The sequence below is a fragment of the Dipodomys merriami genome, unplaced genomic scaffold (genome assembly GCF_024711535.1).
Source record: "Dipodomys merriami isolate MVZ:Mamm:240054 unplaced genomic scaffold, mDipMer1.0.p SCAF_4, whole genome shotgun sequence".
Lineage (NCBI taxonomy): Eukaryota > Metazoa > Chordata > Mammalia > Rodentia > Heteromyidae > Dipodomys > Dipodomys merriami.
In genome coordinates this window covers 40,346,437-40,366,494 of record NW_027205603.1, presented here as the reverse complement: position 1 = coordinate 40,366,494, position 20,058 = coordinate 40,346,437, and the positions used below count along the sequence as shown (strand labels likewise).

At 34.8% G+C, this 20,058-nt stretch overlaps 1 protein-coding gene across 3 annotated transcripts in view; it reads left to right on the top strand.

The window, feature by feature from the left end:
* Window positions 1-20,058, top strand: part of Arfgef1 (ARF guanine nucleotide exchange factor 1) — a 116,415-nt gene that overhangs the window by 67,267 nt on the left and 29,090 nt on the right. For all 3 annotated transcript variants that reach the window (XM_069990843.1, XM_069990845.1, XM_069990846.1), the window contains exons 18-28: window positions 559-730; window positions 3,524-3,675; window positions 8,276-8,404; window positions 9,624-9,782; window positions 10,017-10,167; window positions 12,100-12,190; window positions 16,841-16,881; window positions 16,973-17,142; window positions 17,652-17,803; window positions 17,938-18,110; window positions 19,398-19,558. In XM_069990843.1, the coding sequence (XP_069846944.1) occupies window positions 559-730; window positions 3,524-3,675; window positions 8,276-8,404; window positions 9,624-9,782; window positions 10,017-10,167; window positions 12,100-12,190; window positions 16,841-16,881; window positions 16,973-17,142; window positions 17,652-17,803; window positions 17,938-18,110; window positions 19,398-19,558 (1,551 nt within the window). The remainder of the gene's footprint in view (window positions 1-558; window positions 731-3,523; window positions 3,676-8,275; window positions 8,405-9,623; window positions 9,783-10,016; window positions 10,168-12,099; window positions 12,191-16,840; window positions 16,882-16,972; window positions 17,143-17,651; window positions 17,804-17,937; window positions 18,111-19,397; window positions 19,559-20,058) is intronic.

Sequence of the window (20,058 nt, the reverse complement as noted above, 5' to 3'; positions counted from 1 at the left end):
GCAAAAACAATGATCTAGTCTCTCTTTTTATTGCATACTGCTCATTTCCACATCTGCACAAGGACAAGGTACATTATAACATTCTAGAATGGGTCTTTTCTATTACTTTTACTTCTATGAATTTATATATGTATATATATACACATATACATATATATATATATATATGACATGACATTTTCTGCTTCAGCCATCAGATTATAACTTTAAAAAAGTACTTGTGCTGGTGCTGATGGCTGATGCCTGTAATCCTAGCTACTCAGGAGGCTGAGATCTGAGGATTGTGGTAGAAAGCCATCCGGGCAAGAAAGTTTGTAAGACTCCAATCTACAATTACCCACCAGAAAACTGGAGGTGGCACTGTGGCTCAAAGTGGTAGAGCATTAGACTTGAGCAAAAATGCTCAGGACAGTGCCCAGGCTCCACATTGAAGCCCTACCCATGACCGATTCACCCCCCCTCCAAAAAAAAAAAAAAAAAAAAAAAAAACTCGTATTTTAAAATGAGTGAAAATTTTATGTTAACTTTTGGGTATTATAAATTGTTTTTCATATTTAGGTTAAAAACAAAATGACAAAGGAACAGTACATTAAAATGAATAGAGGTATCAATGATAGTAAAGATCTTCCTGAAGAATATCTGTCAGCCATCTATAATGAAATAGCTGGGAAAAAGATATCAATGAAAGAAACAAAAGAACTAACAATCCCTACAAAATCAACTAAGCAAAGTAAGTATCCAGATCAATCAATCCTGATTATTCAGGGGAGAATCATGAGAGTTTAAATTTTTTTGGTTTTTTGGTATTTTTGTTGTTTTGTTTGTTTATGTAGTCCAGGCTTGCCTGAAATTCCTAATCATCTTGTTGCAGCCTCCCAAGTGCTAAGATTATAGATTTGTGCCACAATGCCTGGCTTAAAACATGAGTTCTTAAAGGGAATTTTTGTTTCCTTGATTTAAAATAAAGTAACCCTATGAAAGTATGGCAGAGAACTATGTTTTTATGAGAAGTAGTGTAATACAGAATTTAGTGATACAAAATGTTTTCACATCCTGACCACTTAAGAATACTAAATAATTTGTCTGTGCTAGTGTAAATTTAAATATGTAGTTGACTAATTTAGCAGTTCATCTCAGCAAGGATTTTGAAGTCGAAGAGATGGGCTAGACCAGTCTTTATTCTTTATTCTGCCTCATCATCATCTACAAATAATGTCTTCTTATATATTGTTACCCATAAAGGGAAGATGGAAGAGATAGGGAAGATTAACATTATTGGAATGACTACTCCAGTCAAATTATGACACTATTGAAGCTAGATTTTACCTGCCCAGCTTCATTCTGGACATTGTAGAAAATAGTGATTAAATTAGAGCTAAAATCTGTCTTCAGGACATTGTTGGTTCTATGAGGATAATAGCTTATAAATAACTATAGTATATAAAAAAGACTAATGCCTTTCTGAGTACTTCTACTTGGAAGTGAAATCTCAAGCTTGAACACATTGCAGTAGCCACAAGATACTTCAGTAGAGTGAGGAGCAGTACTGAACTTTCTAGGCAGGTACTCTACCACTTGAGTCACATTGCCAGCCCTTTTTTCCTGTAGTTATTTTTGGGTCTCACATTTTTTTTATTTTTTTATTTTTTTTTATTTTTTTATTTTTTGGTCCGGTCGTGGGGCCTGAACTCTGGGCCTGGGCACTGTCCCTCAGCTCTTCAGCTCAAGGCTAGTGCTCTACCACTTGAGCCACAGCGCCACTTCTGGCTTTTTTTTTCTTTTTGCTTATGTGGTGCTGAGGAATCGAACCCAGGGCCTCAGGCATGCAAGGCAAGCGCTCTACCACTGAGCTACCTTCCCAGCCCGAGTCTCACATTTTTGCTCAGAGCTGGCCTCAGACTGTAATCCTCTTATCTCTGCCTTCTGAGTAGCTGCGATTCTTGGTATATGCTACCATGCCTAGCACTATTTTTGACACAGAAGCAATAAGGTCTATATGACATGTACGTGTTTTTAAAAGCTGAAGAACTATGAGAGTCATGGGGTTAGGAAGGTACTATCAGAAAGAATAATGTGTAACTTACCTTATTCCTTATCTTTTGGGATACTGTGGAAAATTAGTTTTAAAGAATTTAAATGATTATCTTTCATTTTATATGTAAGAGAACTCTAGACCCAGAGAGATTAGGAAAGAGAATCAGAACTTTTGAGGTAAATGTAGTATAAAAATTTTTATTTAATCTTTACTATCCCTAAAAAAACCCAAAAGGAGTAAATGGCAAAGCTAAATTTTAAGTTAGGTATCCTTAGGTTTTTTGTTTCAATCCAATATCAATCAGAAGTTTATATGATGGTATATTTTTATCTCTGATTATAAAATTACATGTATTAATCAAGCCTTCATTCTATGTCTCAGTAACTGTTTATTCTCACTTGACTTTCTTCCTCTTGTCTGTAACATCCTTACTTCTTTTCTCTGACTTTTTTATATGATAGTAGAAAACCAATGTAAAAGGAAAATGGTATGAAAAGTAGTGGTAATATGCTAAAAAGATTATAATACTTTGGAGTATTTTATTCATATACATACTTATATGCTGACTTGGGAGATGTAATTCAAGCATATATGGTGTAAGAATTTCATTGTTTTTAACTTCTCTCTGCTGTTCCTATCCCCACTTAAGTGGTTTCCCTAATACTTTAATTGTGACAGTTGTACTTGCTCCTTTCCTTTTTCACAGGTTTTCAGTAGCTTCTGATATGTAATCTAAGTTGTACTCCCTGCCTTTCCCTTCCTTCCCCTTCTTTTCCCCTTCCTTTCCCTTCACTTGTTTTTAATTTGAGGTGAAATTTACCATTTTAAAGTTAAAAATTCAGCCCCGTAGTATTGCACTTGCTTTTCAAGCTTTAAGGCCCTGAGTTTGATTCCCAGCACCACAAATAAATATATATGAACAATTCTTTTGGCATGTATACATTATATATTCACTGTGTTGTACAGCCACCACCTCTGGCTAGGTTCAAAATTATGTTGTTACCTCATATTAAAACCCCAAATGCATTACTCAGTTACTCCCCATTCCCTTTCCCTCTAGATCCTAACCATCACTAGTCTACTTTATGTTTCTTTGGAGTCATATATTCTGGATATTTCATGTGAGTAGAGTCATACACATGTGACTTTTCTACGTTTTTTGTTTTTTGTTTTTTTTTGGGGGGGGGGTCTGGTAGTGGGGCCTGAACTCTGGGCCTGGGCGCTGTCCCTCAGCTCTTCAGCTCTACCACTTGAGCTACAGCACCACTTCTGGCTTTTTTCTTTTTGCTTATGTGGTGCTGAGGAATCAAACCCAGGGCCTCAGGCATGCAAGGCAAGCACTCTACCACTGAGCCACCTTCCCAGCCCCTCTACTTTGTTTTTTAAAACTTTTTAATTAATGTTAATTACTGGTATTTAATAGTAAAACATCAAAATAGTGTTTTAAATTGTTTCTATTTTAGATACTAACAGTCTTTTTTATTTCAGATGTAGCCAGTGAAAAACAAAGAAGACTTCTTTATAACTTAGAAATGGAACAGATGGCCAAGACAGCTAAAGCACTAATGGAGGCTGTGAGCCATGTTCAGGCACCTTTTACAAGTGCAACACATTTGGAGCATGTGAGGCCTATGTTTAAGGTTAGAATTACTAGTAACTTTTGCTGTAGTATGTATATTGATATGAAGTTTTACTCTGCATGTTTTATTTTTTAAGGAAGTATAGCACATTCAGTATGGGAGATTATAGCCATGTTATTTGTGGCTTAGTTGGTACAAATTTTGTCTTCATTAAAGTAAGTAAAAGGAGTTGTGTACTGTAAGTAACTAATATAGTGTAATCTTAGGGATTAGAAAGGTTTTGGAGAATAATCATTAGTCCTTGGCTTGTTTTTCTTTCTTGTAAATGAATTATATCTAAAATTTAGGATTAACTCTGATTTCAAAGTGGTCTTGAAGCTTGTGCTGTCAGAGCTAGCTCTAGTCTAGGGCCTAATAATATGATAGTTATTGTAGACCTGGAGCCTAGAACCTAGGTTAAGACACAAATGGAACTTTTATTTGTGTTTGTGGCTAATTTAGTATAAATGATTCTCATTGTTCTTTGAAATTGGATTTTCAGTTATTTCTTCATTCTGTTCCTTTTTCTTTGTCCATTCTCCAAATTTCAGAATAGGTAACAGTATTTTATAAGGGTTCTAAAGAAGTTCTAAAGAGAATCAAGTCAAATTTGAAAGGGGACAGGTTTGGGAGACTGAAAATTACAATTCAAGGTCTCTTCTGATTCTACCGCACATGTATGTAGATAGGGAAAGGTAACTGCAAGATTACTCTGCTTCTGTTTAAATCTAAAGATGTATAATTTTGCCCTACTTCTTCAAGATCTGCTTGTTAAAATGTTCCTTAAAAAATTGGTGAATTAGAGGCTGTGAAGGTGGCTCAGTGGTAGAGTGCTTGCCTTGCGTACATGAGGCTCTGGGTTCAATTCCTCAGTACCACATAAGCAGAAAATGCGGGAAGTGGCGCTGTGGCTCAAGTGGCTGAGCTCTAGCCTTGAGCTGAAGAGCTGAGGGACAATGCCCAGGCCCAGAGTTCAGACCCCATAACCAACTAAAATAAAATAAAATAAAAAAAGGCCGGGTGCTCGTTGCTCACACCTGCAATCCTAGCTATTGAGGAGGCTGAGATCTGAGGATCACGGTTCAAAGCCAGCCCGGGCAGGAAAGTCCGTGAGACTCTTATCTCCAATAAAACCAGTAGAAAACCGGAAGTGGTGCTATGGCTCAAGCGGTACAGTGCTCACCTTGAGCTGAAGAGCACAGGGACAGCACCCAAGCCCAGAGTTCAAGCCCCACAACTGACCCCCTCCAAAAAAAAAAAATTGGTGAATTAAGGAATAAGTGAGGGAGCTAGGGATGTAGCTGGAATGTAGAATGTAGCTGGCTTTATCTTTAGAAAAACACAGAAAATGATGTCAAATTTTAGAATTAAATTCTATAAAATGACTTTTTGCTTTTTTATTTCAAATAATCTCATTCATTTTCAACAAAATGACAAAACTACAATTCTGTTGCTAGAGAAAAAAGTTATTGCTATGTACTACTTTTCTATCTTCATCAGTATGATCATCTCAAGTAAAAAATTTTGTTTCTTGATGTTTCTCATCCCATTTCATTAAAAATTCTTCATACAGTTTTTATGATCTAATCTCTAGATTATCTCTCATTTACTTAAAATTCTTCAACCAGGCAATGGTGGCTCAAGCCTGTAATCCTGCTACTCAGGAGAGGCAGAGATCGGAGGATTACGGTTTGAAGCCAACCCAGGCAGGAGAATAAGACTCTTATCTCCGATAAACTACTAAAAAGGCTGGATGTGGAGCTGTGGCTACAATGGTAGAGTGTTAGTCTTCAGCCAAAGAAGCTCAGGGACAGTGCTCAGATCCTGAATTCAAATTCCCAGGACCAGTACAAATTCAATCTTCAAGCTAGATTTAAGAAATATTTCCTCTCATAACCATTTCTACTAACTCTTACTCCCAGACTTTTTTTTTTGTTGGTTGTGGGGCCTGAACTCTGGGCCTGGACATTTCCCTCAGCTCTTCAGCTCAGGGCTAATGCTCTACTGCTTAAGCCACAGCATCACTTCCGGCTTTTTCTGCTTATGTGGTGCAGAGGAATCGAACCAAGGGCCTTATGCATGCAAGACAAGCACTCTACCACTGAACCACCTTCCCAGGCCCTCCCGAACATTCTTATTTCTATCTAATTAATATAATCTTTTCCTAACTGCTCTTTTTATCCATTCACAGAGGCTACAATTACCATTTTTTAAAATACAAAATGAAATGAATGCCACCTTCTTTATGAAACTCTCCATTGGCTTTGAGTGATGCTATCAAATTCAGTATATTGAAACTTCAGTAATTTGGCTCCACCTCCTTTTCTAAATGTCATTGTTGACTCCTTCTGTCTCTTATTGTGCCACAGTCACACCAGGACTCTCAGTTTTTAGATTGTGTTTCTTTTTTTTTTTTCAGGGCATTCATTTTAAGTTTAGAATTTTTCTAGACTGTTCTTTTCTTTTTTGCCCAGGCAGTTTCCAGTTTGAAACCTCGATTATGTCCTTGACATCTTTACTTTTTATAACATGCTGGGCCTATTCTTTGTTTAGTTATAATTATTGGTTTGATTTTTTTGATACATGTGTTATTTTTACATACATATTGTATTTATGAGGCCAGGGAATGTTTTCATTTTTCCATTATCTACCATAGTAGATTGTAGTTGTTTAGCAAATAAACAGTAATTGGGGAAAAAGATCAGTGGTAAGTTCCTAGAATTCATTTCATAATATTAAGAGATATAAACAGTTTTAAGAACTTTCTAATGTGTTGTCAAATTGTATTTTACAAAGTTTGTATGGTTAGAAGTGGACTGTTTATCTCTTCTCTGAATATTATTTAGATCTAGTTTGATAAGAGAAATCATTGTCTTTCATTCCTTATGAAGATAAAAATTTTTCCCCACTAACTTAAGGCCATTTCTTCTTGTTTAGTAGAGCACAGGTTTCCCCATTCAAGTACTGTTTTCTCTGTAGTAGCATGTGTAATTTACTGCCTTCACAGTATAGTGTGTGTTTATAAGTGCTACACTTTCTATATTTCTCACAGCATCTCTCTAAAGTGGCATTTTCAAGTACTATAGATGAATAAGTTTCAGAGGGATTAAATAAATGATAGGTCAGAACTAGGGCAAAACCCAAGTACTGTGCTTTATGTTTCTTTGTTTAGGGGTTTTAAACTGTTACTTCTAAACTTTCTGAAGCTTAAAACTGCTGATAATTCTGTTTTCCCTAGAAATGTTAAAAGCTTTATAGATTAAAAAAAACCTGTTGTCATTTTGATAATACACTGATAAAAAACATTTTTCATCATCAAGGCTGTTTGGATAATGATTTTGCTTCTTGATGATTTATTAAAAGCAGAGAATTGCTGGGCACTGGTGGCTAACACCTGTAATCCTAGCTACTCAGGAGGCTGAGATCTGAGGATCACTATTCAAAGCCAGCCCAGGCAGGAAAGTCCATGAGACTCCAGTAAATCACCAGAAACCAGAAGTGGTGCTGTGGCTCAAATGGTAGAGTGCTAGTCTTGAGCTGAAGATCTGAGGGAGGGACAGCGCCCAGGCCCAGGATTCAAGCCCTATGACTGACCGCCCCCCCCCCACACACAAAAAAAGCAGGAATACTCTTTATACATTTCAAAGTTACAAATTTTAATATTAGGATTTTCCATCGATTTTTTTTCTTTTTTGGGGGGTTGGGGGGGTCCTGTCATTGGGCCTGAACTCTGGGCCTGGGCGCTGTCCCTAAGCTCTTCAGCTCAAGGCTAGCGCTCTACCACTTGAGCCACAGTGCCACTTCGGCTTTTTTCTTTTTGCTTATGTGGTGCTGAGGAATCGAACCCAGAGCCTCATGCATGCAAGGGAATCGCTCTACTGCTGAGCCGCCTTCCCAGCCCTTTCCAGAGATTTTTAAAGTACAACTTTTAATGAGTTATTCAGAGGTGGTTTTTGAGGTACTCTGTACTTTCTACCCTCCTGCCTTCTGAGTGCTAAGATTAGGATTATAGGGTGTTAATACATACACACTGCTATGGGTCAGTTTTAATATTTGTTGTCTTCCTTAATCTGTAATGCAGGAAAGAGGTAACTATTTTGTTTTTAATACTGTTCAAGTATGAACGAGAGATAATAACCTCAATGTAAAATATTTGTTACCAATGTATTTATGCTAACTGATATCTAGGGTGAAAGTTTAAAAAGATGATGCCATAATTTGTCCCAAGTATGAAAAATAATTCTATTGGAAATAGATTATGAGTTATTGCAGGTGTCAAATTATCACAATGATAAATTCTAAGATTATATGAACTAATACTTCTATGAATATTGACTATTCCTTTATTCTTATTGATATAAATAATTTATGGATGCTAGTCTTAAAATATGTATATGATTATCAAAATGATCTGCTTTCCCACTTATTTAAGGTCAGGCAGCATTATATAATTTCCCCCATTTTCTAAGAAAGCTATCTATGTAACTATGCAAATAATCTCATTTCTTTTTCTCAGCTCTTAGGTTGTGTTCCTTGTCTGGAAACTTTGAAAAATATTAATACTGTTCTGTAACAATTTAATTGCTACTTGATATCAATGATATATCTAAAATTTTTCTAGTTGGCTTGGACACCATTTCTGGCTGCATTCAGTGTGGGACTGCAAGATTGTGATGATACTGAAGTAGCCTCTCTTTGCCTGGAAGGGATAAGATGTGCAATCAGAATAGCATGCATTTTCAGTATTCAGGTATCAAAACTGTTTACCTTTGTCGCCAATCTGGAAAACATTAATTACTTACGTCATTTCTGTGGTTCAATTTGTAATACATTTTTTTTTTGGTGGAACTCACAATTACTGGAGAAGTACTTTACTACTTCAGCCACATTGCTAATCTACACAATACTTTTTTATATCTGACTCATTTAAGATGAATTTCAAATTTATAATTGATTTTAGATGATGGAAAAGGGTAAGCACTTTACTGATACAAGTACTTCTTTATTAATACTTTTGGTTCCAGTTTTTTTCTCTATGAAATTTTATCTATACATAAGATTTCTGAGCCAGACTCCGGTAGTGCACACCTGTAATCCTAGTGATAGTCCCCAGGCCTTGACTTTGAGCCCCAAGACTGACCTGAAAAAAAAAGTTTCTGACATTTTGAATTCCTCTTTATTTAAATATATTATTCATACTTATTGAATCATATTTTGTATTTGTTTGCATTTATTTTGTATGATTTTATAGCTTAAACCCAAGAACTAGTTATTTTTCCTCAGCTACTTTTTTAAGAGAATCAAAAGTGTCTAATGCATACTTTTCATAAAGCAGTCTATTCTGTATACATTGAGGAAAAATTTTAACCAAGTTTTTATTTAAAAAAAACATTTCAGGCTGGGAAGGTGGTCAGTGGTAGAGCACTTGCCTTGCATGCATGAGGCCCTGGGTTCGATTCCTCAGCACCACATAAGCAAAAAGAAAAAAGCTGGAAGTGGCACTGTGGCTCAAGTGGTAGAGCGCTTGCCTTGAGCTGAAGAGCTGAGGGACAGCGCCCAGGCCCAGAGTTCAGGCCCCATGACCAGACACCCCCCCCCAAAATTTTTTTTTTCATATTTAATTATGAACATTATGACAAAGTACATAACAAAACATAGCCTGCAGAAAACAGCAAGTTTATAAATCAAGTTTTTGATAATTCACATAGTAACTGAAATGAAATTGTTCAATGTGTTATTTTATAAACTTGTTAATATTAAAACTGCAACCTGAATTCATGCTTCCATTGCTTTTGGATTTTAGAAATATTTAATTATTCTGCTTTATCATTTTAAAACGTTTTTGGGTTTTAAATGCATTCCATTATATGTCGGTTGAAATTTTACTAAATAACAAGAATTTTTCAGTATGAAATAAGTTAATTTGCTGTATTTATAAGCATATAAATATATTTTTCTCTTTTCTATAGCTGGAAAGAGATGCATATGTCCAGGCACTAGCAAGATTTACATTACTTACAGTGAGTTCTGGTATTACTGAAATGAAACAGAAGAATATTGACACAATAAAAACACTTATCACAGTGGCTCATACAGATGGAAATTATTTAGGAAATTCATGGCATGAGGTATAAACATTTTTAACTTTGCAGTTTGGTTTGTGTATATGTACTAATAATTATTCTATCCCTGATATGCTTGAATGTTTGGGGGAAATTAGTACATTTACATATATATAATACATTTACATAAATGTATTTAGCTTTTTGTATTAATAATGTGTGTATCCAGCCTTCACACATACAAATACTGAGTATATTTTTAACATAAAATTAATTTTTTTCTTTTTTTTTTTTTGTAAGATTCTGAAGTGCATCAGTCAGTTGGAACTGGCACAACTTATAGGAACTGGAGTAAAACCTCGATACATTTCAGGAACAGTGAGAGGCAGAGAAGGATCTCTTACTGGAACAAAAGATCAGGCTCCTGATGAATTTGTGGGTCTAGGATTAGGTAAGAAGATTGTACATTCTTTTTTAGATATCAAAGTTTTTTTTTAACATCTTTATTATAAGTCACCTTTTTGTAGCAGTGAAATAAAATTAAGGAAATTAGACAAAATAACGTCTAACCCTTTGAAGAAAAGCAAAATGCCTAGTAGGGAATGTAGTATTTTTTTGCTTAGACTTGTTTGCTACAGTAAAGTACTCTTTAGTTTCCTTAGGCTAGGAGAACAGTGATGGTAAAAAACTTGCTTTTAAGACAAAGCAGATAAGTGTTGAAAGTCTAGTATGAAATAATTGATAATTGGGGCAACTACTGAAAACATTTATGTTCTATACATTTTTTAAAGACATAGTCCTTACTCTTCTTCAAGTACAGAAATTTCCTGAATGTTCAGAATGACTAGAAAATACTTATTTAATACATATTTAACCCAAGAAAACAAAAGAAAATGTTAATATAGTCAGTACATTTTTAGTCATAACTAATTGTTTCAGTAAGGAAGAAGCAAAGTTTAGACTTGACCTTTGAATATAAAAGAAATATAAATACAAACACACACACACCCTAGTCTCCTAACATTGAGGAAGTTTTTGTTTAGGTGGTGCTGGCAGTCAAAATCAGTGTCTCATTCTCGCTAGCCTCTATCACTAAATGATGCCTCCAACACTTTTTTGCACTGGTTATTTTTGACGTAGTCTTCTTTCCTGCCCAGATGCATACCTGGACTATAATTCACTTAACCTGTATTAGGTTTGCTGTCAGAGTTGGGATGACAAGTGTATACCACTATTTTCAACTTCTTTCTATTGAGATAGAGTCTTGCAGACTGGTCTGCCAGGACTGTCCTAGAACTGGTCTTCTCAATTTCAGCTTCCCACGTTGTTCAGATAACAGGCTCATTAGCATTCTACCTAGACTAGACAATCTCAGCCTTTCAAGTAGTGTAAATTACGGACATTAGTCACTGATTCCTGGCGAGGGAACTTTAAATCCGGGTGAGAAGGCAACGATAATTTATATGGAACTGTCTGTAAATAGTATAATGTAGAGGAATCCTTCTTGTGAATTCAAATTGGACTTTGATAGGTAAATTTTAAATAGTTAAGAGACAGCATAAATAGTAACACATACTAGTTAAAAATGTTGAGGGGAAGTATCTTCAGTGTTAAGCTGAAGAGTTTATACCTTATCCCATAAGTAAGTACAGTAAAGGTACTGAGTTAGTACTAATTTGGTAGGAGATAGAAGAGAAGGGAATAATTAATGGAGGGAAATCAGTCTGGTGATTGTTTCTGAAATCCAAGACTAAAATTATGAGGGCCTAAACTAAGTAGGATGAAAAGCAATAGAAATGAAAAATAAGTCAAAGGAAAGGTGTAGTGACTAATTGAATTAATGATGGAGAAGCAAAAAAAAATGCCACAATTGATTTTAAGATTAAGGATCTGAAAACTAGAGATAATGTTTTATACTGTCTAATATACAGAACCTATGGAAAATATAAATGAATATTTTGAATGAGAGAATTTTAGAGCACACAGGTAGAATTTTCAATGCATTTAGAAATAAGAGAATTGAAGATTAAATAATAGAGAAACTCTAACATGTAGAATTGGATTCATGCACAAAAGGCATCATTAAAATAAATGGAAGATAATACTTTATTTCTTAAATATTAAGACTAATTTTGTCTAATACCATTAACTCCTAATTTGTGTGATTTTTGTAAACATGCCTTATACCATGTCTTCTTTATTATTTAGTATATCTCATGAAACACATTTGTCCTGTCACAGATGCCAAAAAGAATGATCACTTAAAGCCTTGATGCTTTTAATTTAAAAAATAAATGCTTTTAGAACTTATTTTTAGAACTATGAGTGTGTTTTTCCTCTGAATTATTTTTAAATTAAAATTACTCTGTTTTATGTGTGATAGTTGGAGGAAATGTGGACTGGAAGCAGATAGCGAGTATTCAGGAATCCATTGGAGAAACCAGTTCTCAAAGTGTTGTTGTTGCTGTAGATAGGTAAGGTATTCATTTTCTTTTTGATTTGAGATGACAGCAGTTTGAATTTTTCAATGTTTAGTTGTAGTTTAATCACTGGTAAACTTTACCAAAATAAATAAGACTATATTGAGTTATGTTGCAATTTCAGTGAAGTACTGTAATTTTTTCTTCATTGTTAGAATAGGATGGAAGTAAATGGGATGAAAATTTAAATTAAAATAGATATGAGTATTAGGGAGTGTTAATCTTGATGGAAAAAAAACCATAAATGTTTTATTTTTGTATAGAAATGTATTCTTATTATCACTCTGAAAATTCAGTGTAATTTATCTTTTATGATTACATGTTGTAAAACTGCATTATGATACAAGTGAAAGTATTGCTGGAAATCATTATAAGCTTCTTTGGGAAGGACTTTAAAATTGTGTATTATATACATTATTACTGATTTTGTTTTCTAAAAGAAATCACATACTGTGATTATTTTACTGTGGAATATTTCAGATTTTAAAATGTCCAGCCTATAGAACTAATCTTGTAGTATTCATTTGAAGATTAGCTATGTCAGAATAAATGCTTCTCAGTTGAAACACTGACATTTAGTTTTTTTGCTTTTACTACTTTTTGTGGAAATTTCAAAAAATGTATGCCATAATCTTTTTTTCAAATGCCCTAGAGACTCATAGTGAATTGTTATTTACTTCAGTAACTTTTTGCATTAAGAAAGAACTAAAAGGGGCTGAGAAGATGGCTCAGTGGTAGAGCACTTGCCTTGCATGCCTGAGGCCCTGGGTTCGATTCCTCAGTTCCACATAAGCAAAAAGAAAAAAGCTGGAAGTGGTGCTGTGGCTCAAGTGGTAGAGCGCTAGCCTTGAGCTGAAATGCTGAGGGACAGTGCCCAGGCCCATAGTTCAGGCCCCACGACCAGACCCCCCCCCCAAAAAAAAATTAAAATATTCAATAATTACTGACCCTGAAAGTATTCCCTGGAATATTTTCCTTGAAAAATAATTCCTGAATTTCACTTGCTGCATTTTTTTCTTTCTTATTATTTTCTAAAGTAGTGGGGTCATTTCCCTTTTTTTGAAGATTGAAGAAAGGTGTGTATTTCTTATGCCTATGATGTAAGGGACACTTTACATGTTTTGCACATATATTTTACTTCATTTAATCCTTTCAGTAGCCTCATGAGATGGGTATTGTTGGTGTCTTCAGCTCACATAAACAGGTCTTGATTCCCATAAATCATGTCTTGGTTATTACAATAACTGTTATATTCTTTAATCCACAGAGAATTTTGAGCAGTGAGAGATTGTCTACCTATCAGGCCAACCTGTTTCTGTTTGTGTACTCTTCTCTACTTTTCTGCATATATGTATATCTTCAGAGCCATGTTATTAAATAATGAGGATATGTTTAGTCATTATGAGACTTTATTCAGGCAAGGTTCAGTGTTATTCCTACAACTTCTGTTTCCATGATAAACTTTATACAACCTCATCTATTTCTAATTTGACTTTCTATCCATTGTTTGGTACAAGGGTTATGTATAACTGACTTGAACAAAATACATGTCTCCCTTTTTTAAGAATTTGGCATTTCTGAGAAAACATTGTACAAGTTGTGTTACCTCCAGCTTACTCTAGATATTTCTATAGGCATAAATCTCCTATCCAATATTATACAAAATCTCAATGTTTCAAGTTTTAACTTATCACAAAAAGGTGACTCTTTAATTTAGTATGTGTTTATTTTGGGTGATAGATTTCACAATCTTATTAAACTTCTCTTTGAATATATCATTTTACTTTCATCTTATATTCCAGTCCTGGACAATAGCTAACTCACTGAACACTGGTTCTCAAGACAGCCTGTTGTCAGGCATCACCCTGAAGACTTCCCAATCTTAGATTTTCCCAATCTTAGATTTATTGTTCTGAATTTTATAGTCAATTATTACAAATTATTACAAATATAAGAACTAAACTAAATTCTTTATAGTTTATTTCTTAGCAAACAAAAAGTAATTCTAGTCAGGTGCCAGTGGCTCACACCTTTAATCCTAGCTACTCAGGAAGCAGATACTTGAGGATAAAGGTTCAAAGCCAGCCGAGGTAGAAAAGTCCATGAGACTCTTTCCTCCAATTAACCATCCAAAGGAAGTGGAACTGTGGCTCAAGTAGTAGAGAGCTAGCCTTGAGCAAAAAGCTCAGGGACAGTGGCCAGTCCCTGAGTTCAAGCTCCCCCCTCACCCAAAAAAAAAAAAAATCCACTTAAAAGTTTTAAGGTGATTTTCTCATCTCCTTGCTTTTTGTGGAAATTCTATACCATGAGAATTTAAGAAAATACTAGACTTTTTAATCTGGTAGTATCTAGCATTTGCTGGATTAGTAAAGTATTCTAGGCATTGTTAAACTTGATCAATATTACTAAACTGTGTACAAAACAGACTGTCCAGTAATGTTTTACTTGTACTTGTAAAAGTTAAAAAAAAGTTACTTAGCATGATTTTTTGTTTCATTACAGTTTTAAAACGTATCACATCTTGTTTTGCACTAGCCTATCTCATACTCTGGATCATTGTAGTTTAGTCACTGGTAAACAATATAGTCTGTTTGTGCATTGAATACAGTTTATTTCTGCAAAAATGTTGTCACAATTTTCTTTTCATTTTTCCTTTGCAGTTTTTAGGCCATGTCTTCTAATATTAATAATCAAGACTTTTAACCTGTTTCTTTTATAGTGTTCATTGCTTTTCATATAGAAAAATTATAAATTTGATTTTATGAAATCCCAGCAAAGACTGTTATATTCTGCCACATGTCTTATCTTTAGTAGAACATTAGAAGTAGTGTAGACTACTGCCTGGGATAACATAGTAGGGATTTGAATGCCATATTCAGGATCACTAACTTCCACTGTACTCTCAGTCAGCAGAACCTGACTGTGAATGTAGCTCTTGGCCATTGTTTGCCACCATTTCGCCACCTTTAGCTTATTGGATATTCTCTATTTCTACTTCTATTTTTTACTCCTGTACATTTTGCCATTTACTTTCTTCTCAGTTAAAAGTAAATGCTTTCTTGTTTATATTGTCATTTTTTGTTGTTTCCCCTATACCATTTAACTTGGACTAGTTGTAGAGTGTTTATAATATTCACTTTATAAGTGGTAGCTATTAGTGTTATTATAATTATCTTTAAGTTTATTGTTTGACCTGCCTTTCGGGTTTCCTTTTATCAGGTAAATTCTGTCGTATGCATTTTAAGATGAAGACTACTGTTCAATCTGTGAACAGCCACAGAACCTTGTTTACAAAACTTAGAACATGGGTATAAATGCAGACTTTTTTTTTTTTTCTTTGGTTCTGGGGCTTGAACTCTGGGCTTGGGCACTGTCCCTCAGCTCTTCTGCTCAAGGTGAGTACTCTACTGCTTGAGCCACAGTGCCACTTCTGGTTTTTTAGTGGTTTAATGGAGATAAGAGTCTCACGGACTTTCCTGCCCGGGCTCACTTTGAGCTATGATCCTCATATCTTAGCCTCCTGAATAGCTAGGCTTACAGGCATGAGCCACTGGCGCCTGGCTCATATTGGTGAGGTAGGGCGCCAGTGACTCACGCTTGTAACCCTAGCTACTCAGGATCCTGAGATCTGAGGATTACAGTCCAAAGCTAGCCTGGGTAGGAATGTCCAATGTCCATGAGACTCTTCAGTTAACTAACAAAAAGCCAAAAGTAGAGGTGTGGCCCAAGTGTTAGAGCACTGTCCTTGAGTGTTCCCAGGTTTCAAATTTAAGCCTTGGAATAGGTGTATTCACAAAAAAGGAAAGATGAATATGTTCATGTGAAAATCTTTTGTGAAACTGAAACACAGAAAAAAACAACTTAGCAAAGCAGATTGGACAAAGCTTATAGCGTATGTTAACCCTAAACCTTTGAATGCCCTAAAAAAAGTGATTTAGCCTCTTTAGGTTAAATTGAGACCAAGAGCAGTTTGTTGAGTTTTCTAATCAAATGTACATCACTTACAGAAATAGAATATAATTTTTAAGAACTTGCTTATAAACTAGTAGATTATCATGAAAAATTGAAGTCTTTTATTAATAATACTTTACCAGTTCATTGGTTTTACAAAGTAATATTTTTCTTATTTTTTAAATCCCATAAGATATCTGTATGGTGTTTATAAATTTAGTAATAAAATTACAGCACTGTACACTTACTCTAGTAACATTAATGTAGGAGGGAGAAAGAGCCAAATATACTTGTTATTACTAAACTGTAAGGTGGAAAATTTACTCATTTGGGACAGCATAGGAATGGAAGAAGGGAGGATGAGCAAATATATAGTCATTATATTCAATATACACTATATAAAAATGGAACTATGTAACTTGAGAGTAGGGACATATGGGGATAAGAGGAGAGAACAAAGGAAGGAGTGATATTGACTAAGAAATAGTGTACTTATAACTTGACTTATGGAATTGGAGCTCCTTTGTAAGCTACCAAATAATAACAGTAATAATAAATATACTCATTTGAATACTTGATTTTTCTCTCCTCTTAACAGATAGAAATGGCTACTATTCCAAGCTACTTACTTTTGAATTGATATAGCAAAAGTAAGACTTTTTAAGTTCCTAAACCGTATTTTATTCTCCCCAGAATATTCACAGGATCTACAAGGCTAGATGGAAATGCTATTGGTAAGTGCATGTATTCATTCTACTTAGAAACTGACTTTTAAACAAGACCATTTAAAGTTGAACTAAAAAATTTAATGTATTTATGTTGTAGTGGATTTTGTTCGTTGGCTCTGTGCTGTGTCTATGGATGAATTACTTTCCACTACACACCCAAGAATGTTTAGTCTACAAAAAATAGTAGAAATATCATATTATAACATGGGAAGAATAAGATTGCAGTGGTCTCGGATTTGGGAAGTTATTGGAGATCACTTTAATAAGGTATTTGAATAAATTTATTTGTACTAAAACCTTAGGAGATTTTTTAAATTTTCTACTCATAATACAACTTTTTTCCTTACAAGCAATTGTTTATTACTTTTTCATAATTAAATTTAGCAAGGCATGCAAGAATGTTAACTGATACCTATAATCCCAGTACTCGGAGGATAGGGAAGAAATCCCAAGTTCAAGATCAAGTCCAGAGTTGGCTACACAGCTAAAACCTCTCAAAGAAAGAGAAAGAGGGATGGGGGGGTGGGAGGAAGAAAAAGAAAAAAATACAGACAGGAAAGCGAAAGAGAGGGGAAGGAAGGAAGGAAGGAAGACAGGCAAGTAGGCAGGCAAGAGAGCAAGACTGGAAAGAAGGGAAGAAGGAAAAGAAGAAACAGAATGAAACAAAAAAGATCTTGAAGCATGTTTGTTCTAAGGCAAAAAATAAAAGCAGTATATGTTTTTACCACTGACATTAAAGTTTTACTGTAACATTGTTGTTACTGTTGTCATCACAGGTTGGCTGTAATCCTAATGAAGATGTCGCTATTTTTGCAGTAGACTCCTTGAGGCAATTGTCAATGAAGTTTTTAGAGAAAGGGGAGCTTGCAAATTTCAGATTCCAGAAGGATTTCTTAAGACCTTTTGAACATATAATGAAACGAAACAGGTACTATGATTGTTAAATTGAATAATATCAGAATAATCTTACTACTTTCCATGACAGAGGGAACAAATAAGGGGGGAAAAAGGCTGTTGAGTTTCATTGGTATGCATATCTAAACAATTACATTGAAATTTTAGGTCTCCAACAATTCGAGATATGGTTGTACGGTGTATAGCACAGATGGTAAATTCTCAAGCTGCTAACATTCGGTCTGGATGGAAGAACATTTTCTCTGTATTTCACCTAGCTGCATCTGATCAAGATGAAAGCATAGTGGAACTTGCATTTCAAACAACAGGGCACATTGTCAGTGAGTGTTCTTTTCACTGTGTTCAAGTATTAAAAAAAAGCTTAATGTGTTCAGATGATAATTAAATACAGTAAGACTATGGGTCTATTACAGGCTTAAAGTTTACAAGATTTGTAAAACCCAAATAAGCCATAATTGTATTATAAATAGTATTTATAATATCACTATCATTTTTTATGTATTTTCTCTATTCCGTGATATTAGTATCTTATCCCTTTTTTATTTTTTAAAGTGATCTTAATAGATTGGGAAACTGACCTAGAGAAACAAGTAATCTGCCCAAGGTGATAGAATTAGTAAGTGATCTGGAATATTAAAATTATGAGTAAAGCCTCTATAGAAGATGATGATGTTGACTATTGGCAGCATCAAGAATCATGGCATCACCAAAGCCATCATTTATTAAGTGCTTATTTGAGCACCTGATATTTATAATTTATAAAACATTTGTAAGTAATACTTTCCTGTGAGAATAGTTATCCTCATTTTGTACATCAAGAAATAGAGACATTGAAGGTGGGCGCTTGTGGCTCATGCCTATAATCCTAGCTACTCAGGAGGCTGAGATCTAAGGATTGCAGTTCAAAGCCAGCCCAGGCAAGAAAATCCGTGAGACTCTTATCTACAGTAATCTACTAGAAAACCGGAAGTGGTGCTGTGGCTCAAGTGGTAGAGCACTTGCCTTGAGCTGAAGAGCACAGGGACATTGCCCAAGCCCAGAGTTCAAACCAAAAAAAAAAAAAGAGAGAGACATTGAGTAATTTTGTGTGTTTATTCAACAAAAGTTGATTCAGTACTTCGCTGTACCAGTCACTTTATTAGGAGTTGTGTTTATAAAGTAGATAAAACAGACATATTATACCAGGACATGTAAGTAAACAATAGAGACAGACTTAAATTTCATATTTGTTGGATGTTAAAGTCCTTAACAGCTTATAAGAAATATGTATACATCTAACCAGGTGCTGGTGGCTCATGCCTATAATCCCAGCTACTCAGGAGGCTGAGATCTGAGGATCATGTTCAAAGCCATCCCAGGCAGGAAAGTTCATGAGACTCTTATCTCCCATTAACTACCAGAAAACTGGAAATGGCCCTGTGGCTCAAGTGGTAGAGCCCTTGCCTTGAGCTGAAGAGCTGAAGGACAGTACCCAGGCCCAGAGTTCAACCCCCATGATTGACCAAAAAAAAAAAAATTTCATACATCTTGAAGATTGACATATTTTGGTACAATTAAGAATAATTGAATACTTATAGTTACCTTTGATTTATCTTTTTCTGTTTTAGCCCTTGTATTTGAAAAACACTTTCCAGCCACAATTGATTCTTTCCAGGATGCAGTGAAGTGTTTGTCTGAATTTGCATGCAATGCAGCTTTCCCAGACACAAGTATGGAAGCAATTCGACTTATTCGCCATTGTGCAAAATATGTGTCTGAAAGACCTCAGGTAAAACATTATTTAGTTAACAGAACTTTGCCAAACATGTATTTCTAGTCTGAAATCTGATTTTTGGGGGAATTGAGGGTATGAAGCATTTTTCAGTTTACCCCAAACTAGTTTGATCTTAATTCTAAGTATGGTTTATGATGTTGCCGACCAAAGCTATTTTAACAATATTAAAGGTATTATCAGGTGTTTTCTAAACATGTATTCATTTTCTTACTCTTCCTATCATTTTATGAAATAGATAATACATTTTTAGGCAGGTAATATAGGTGATAGCTAAGCAAACTAAAGCACAGGTTTTGCTAGCCCATAGTTTTAGGGCTATAAAACAGAACTAGAGCTCTAACCCCAGCTTGTGTTTTTGACCATTCCTTAATAATGTTAGTAGTTTGCCTGTGGCTCTGTGGCACTGAGACTAACTCTCTGGATCAATGTATGCTTAAGTTCTGAAGTCAAAATTTGAATTGAGAATCTGTCATTTTACATATCTGAATTTATAG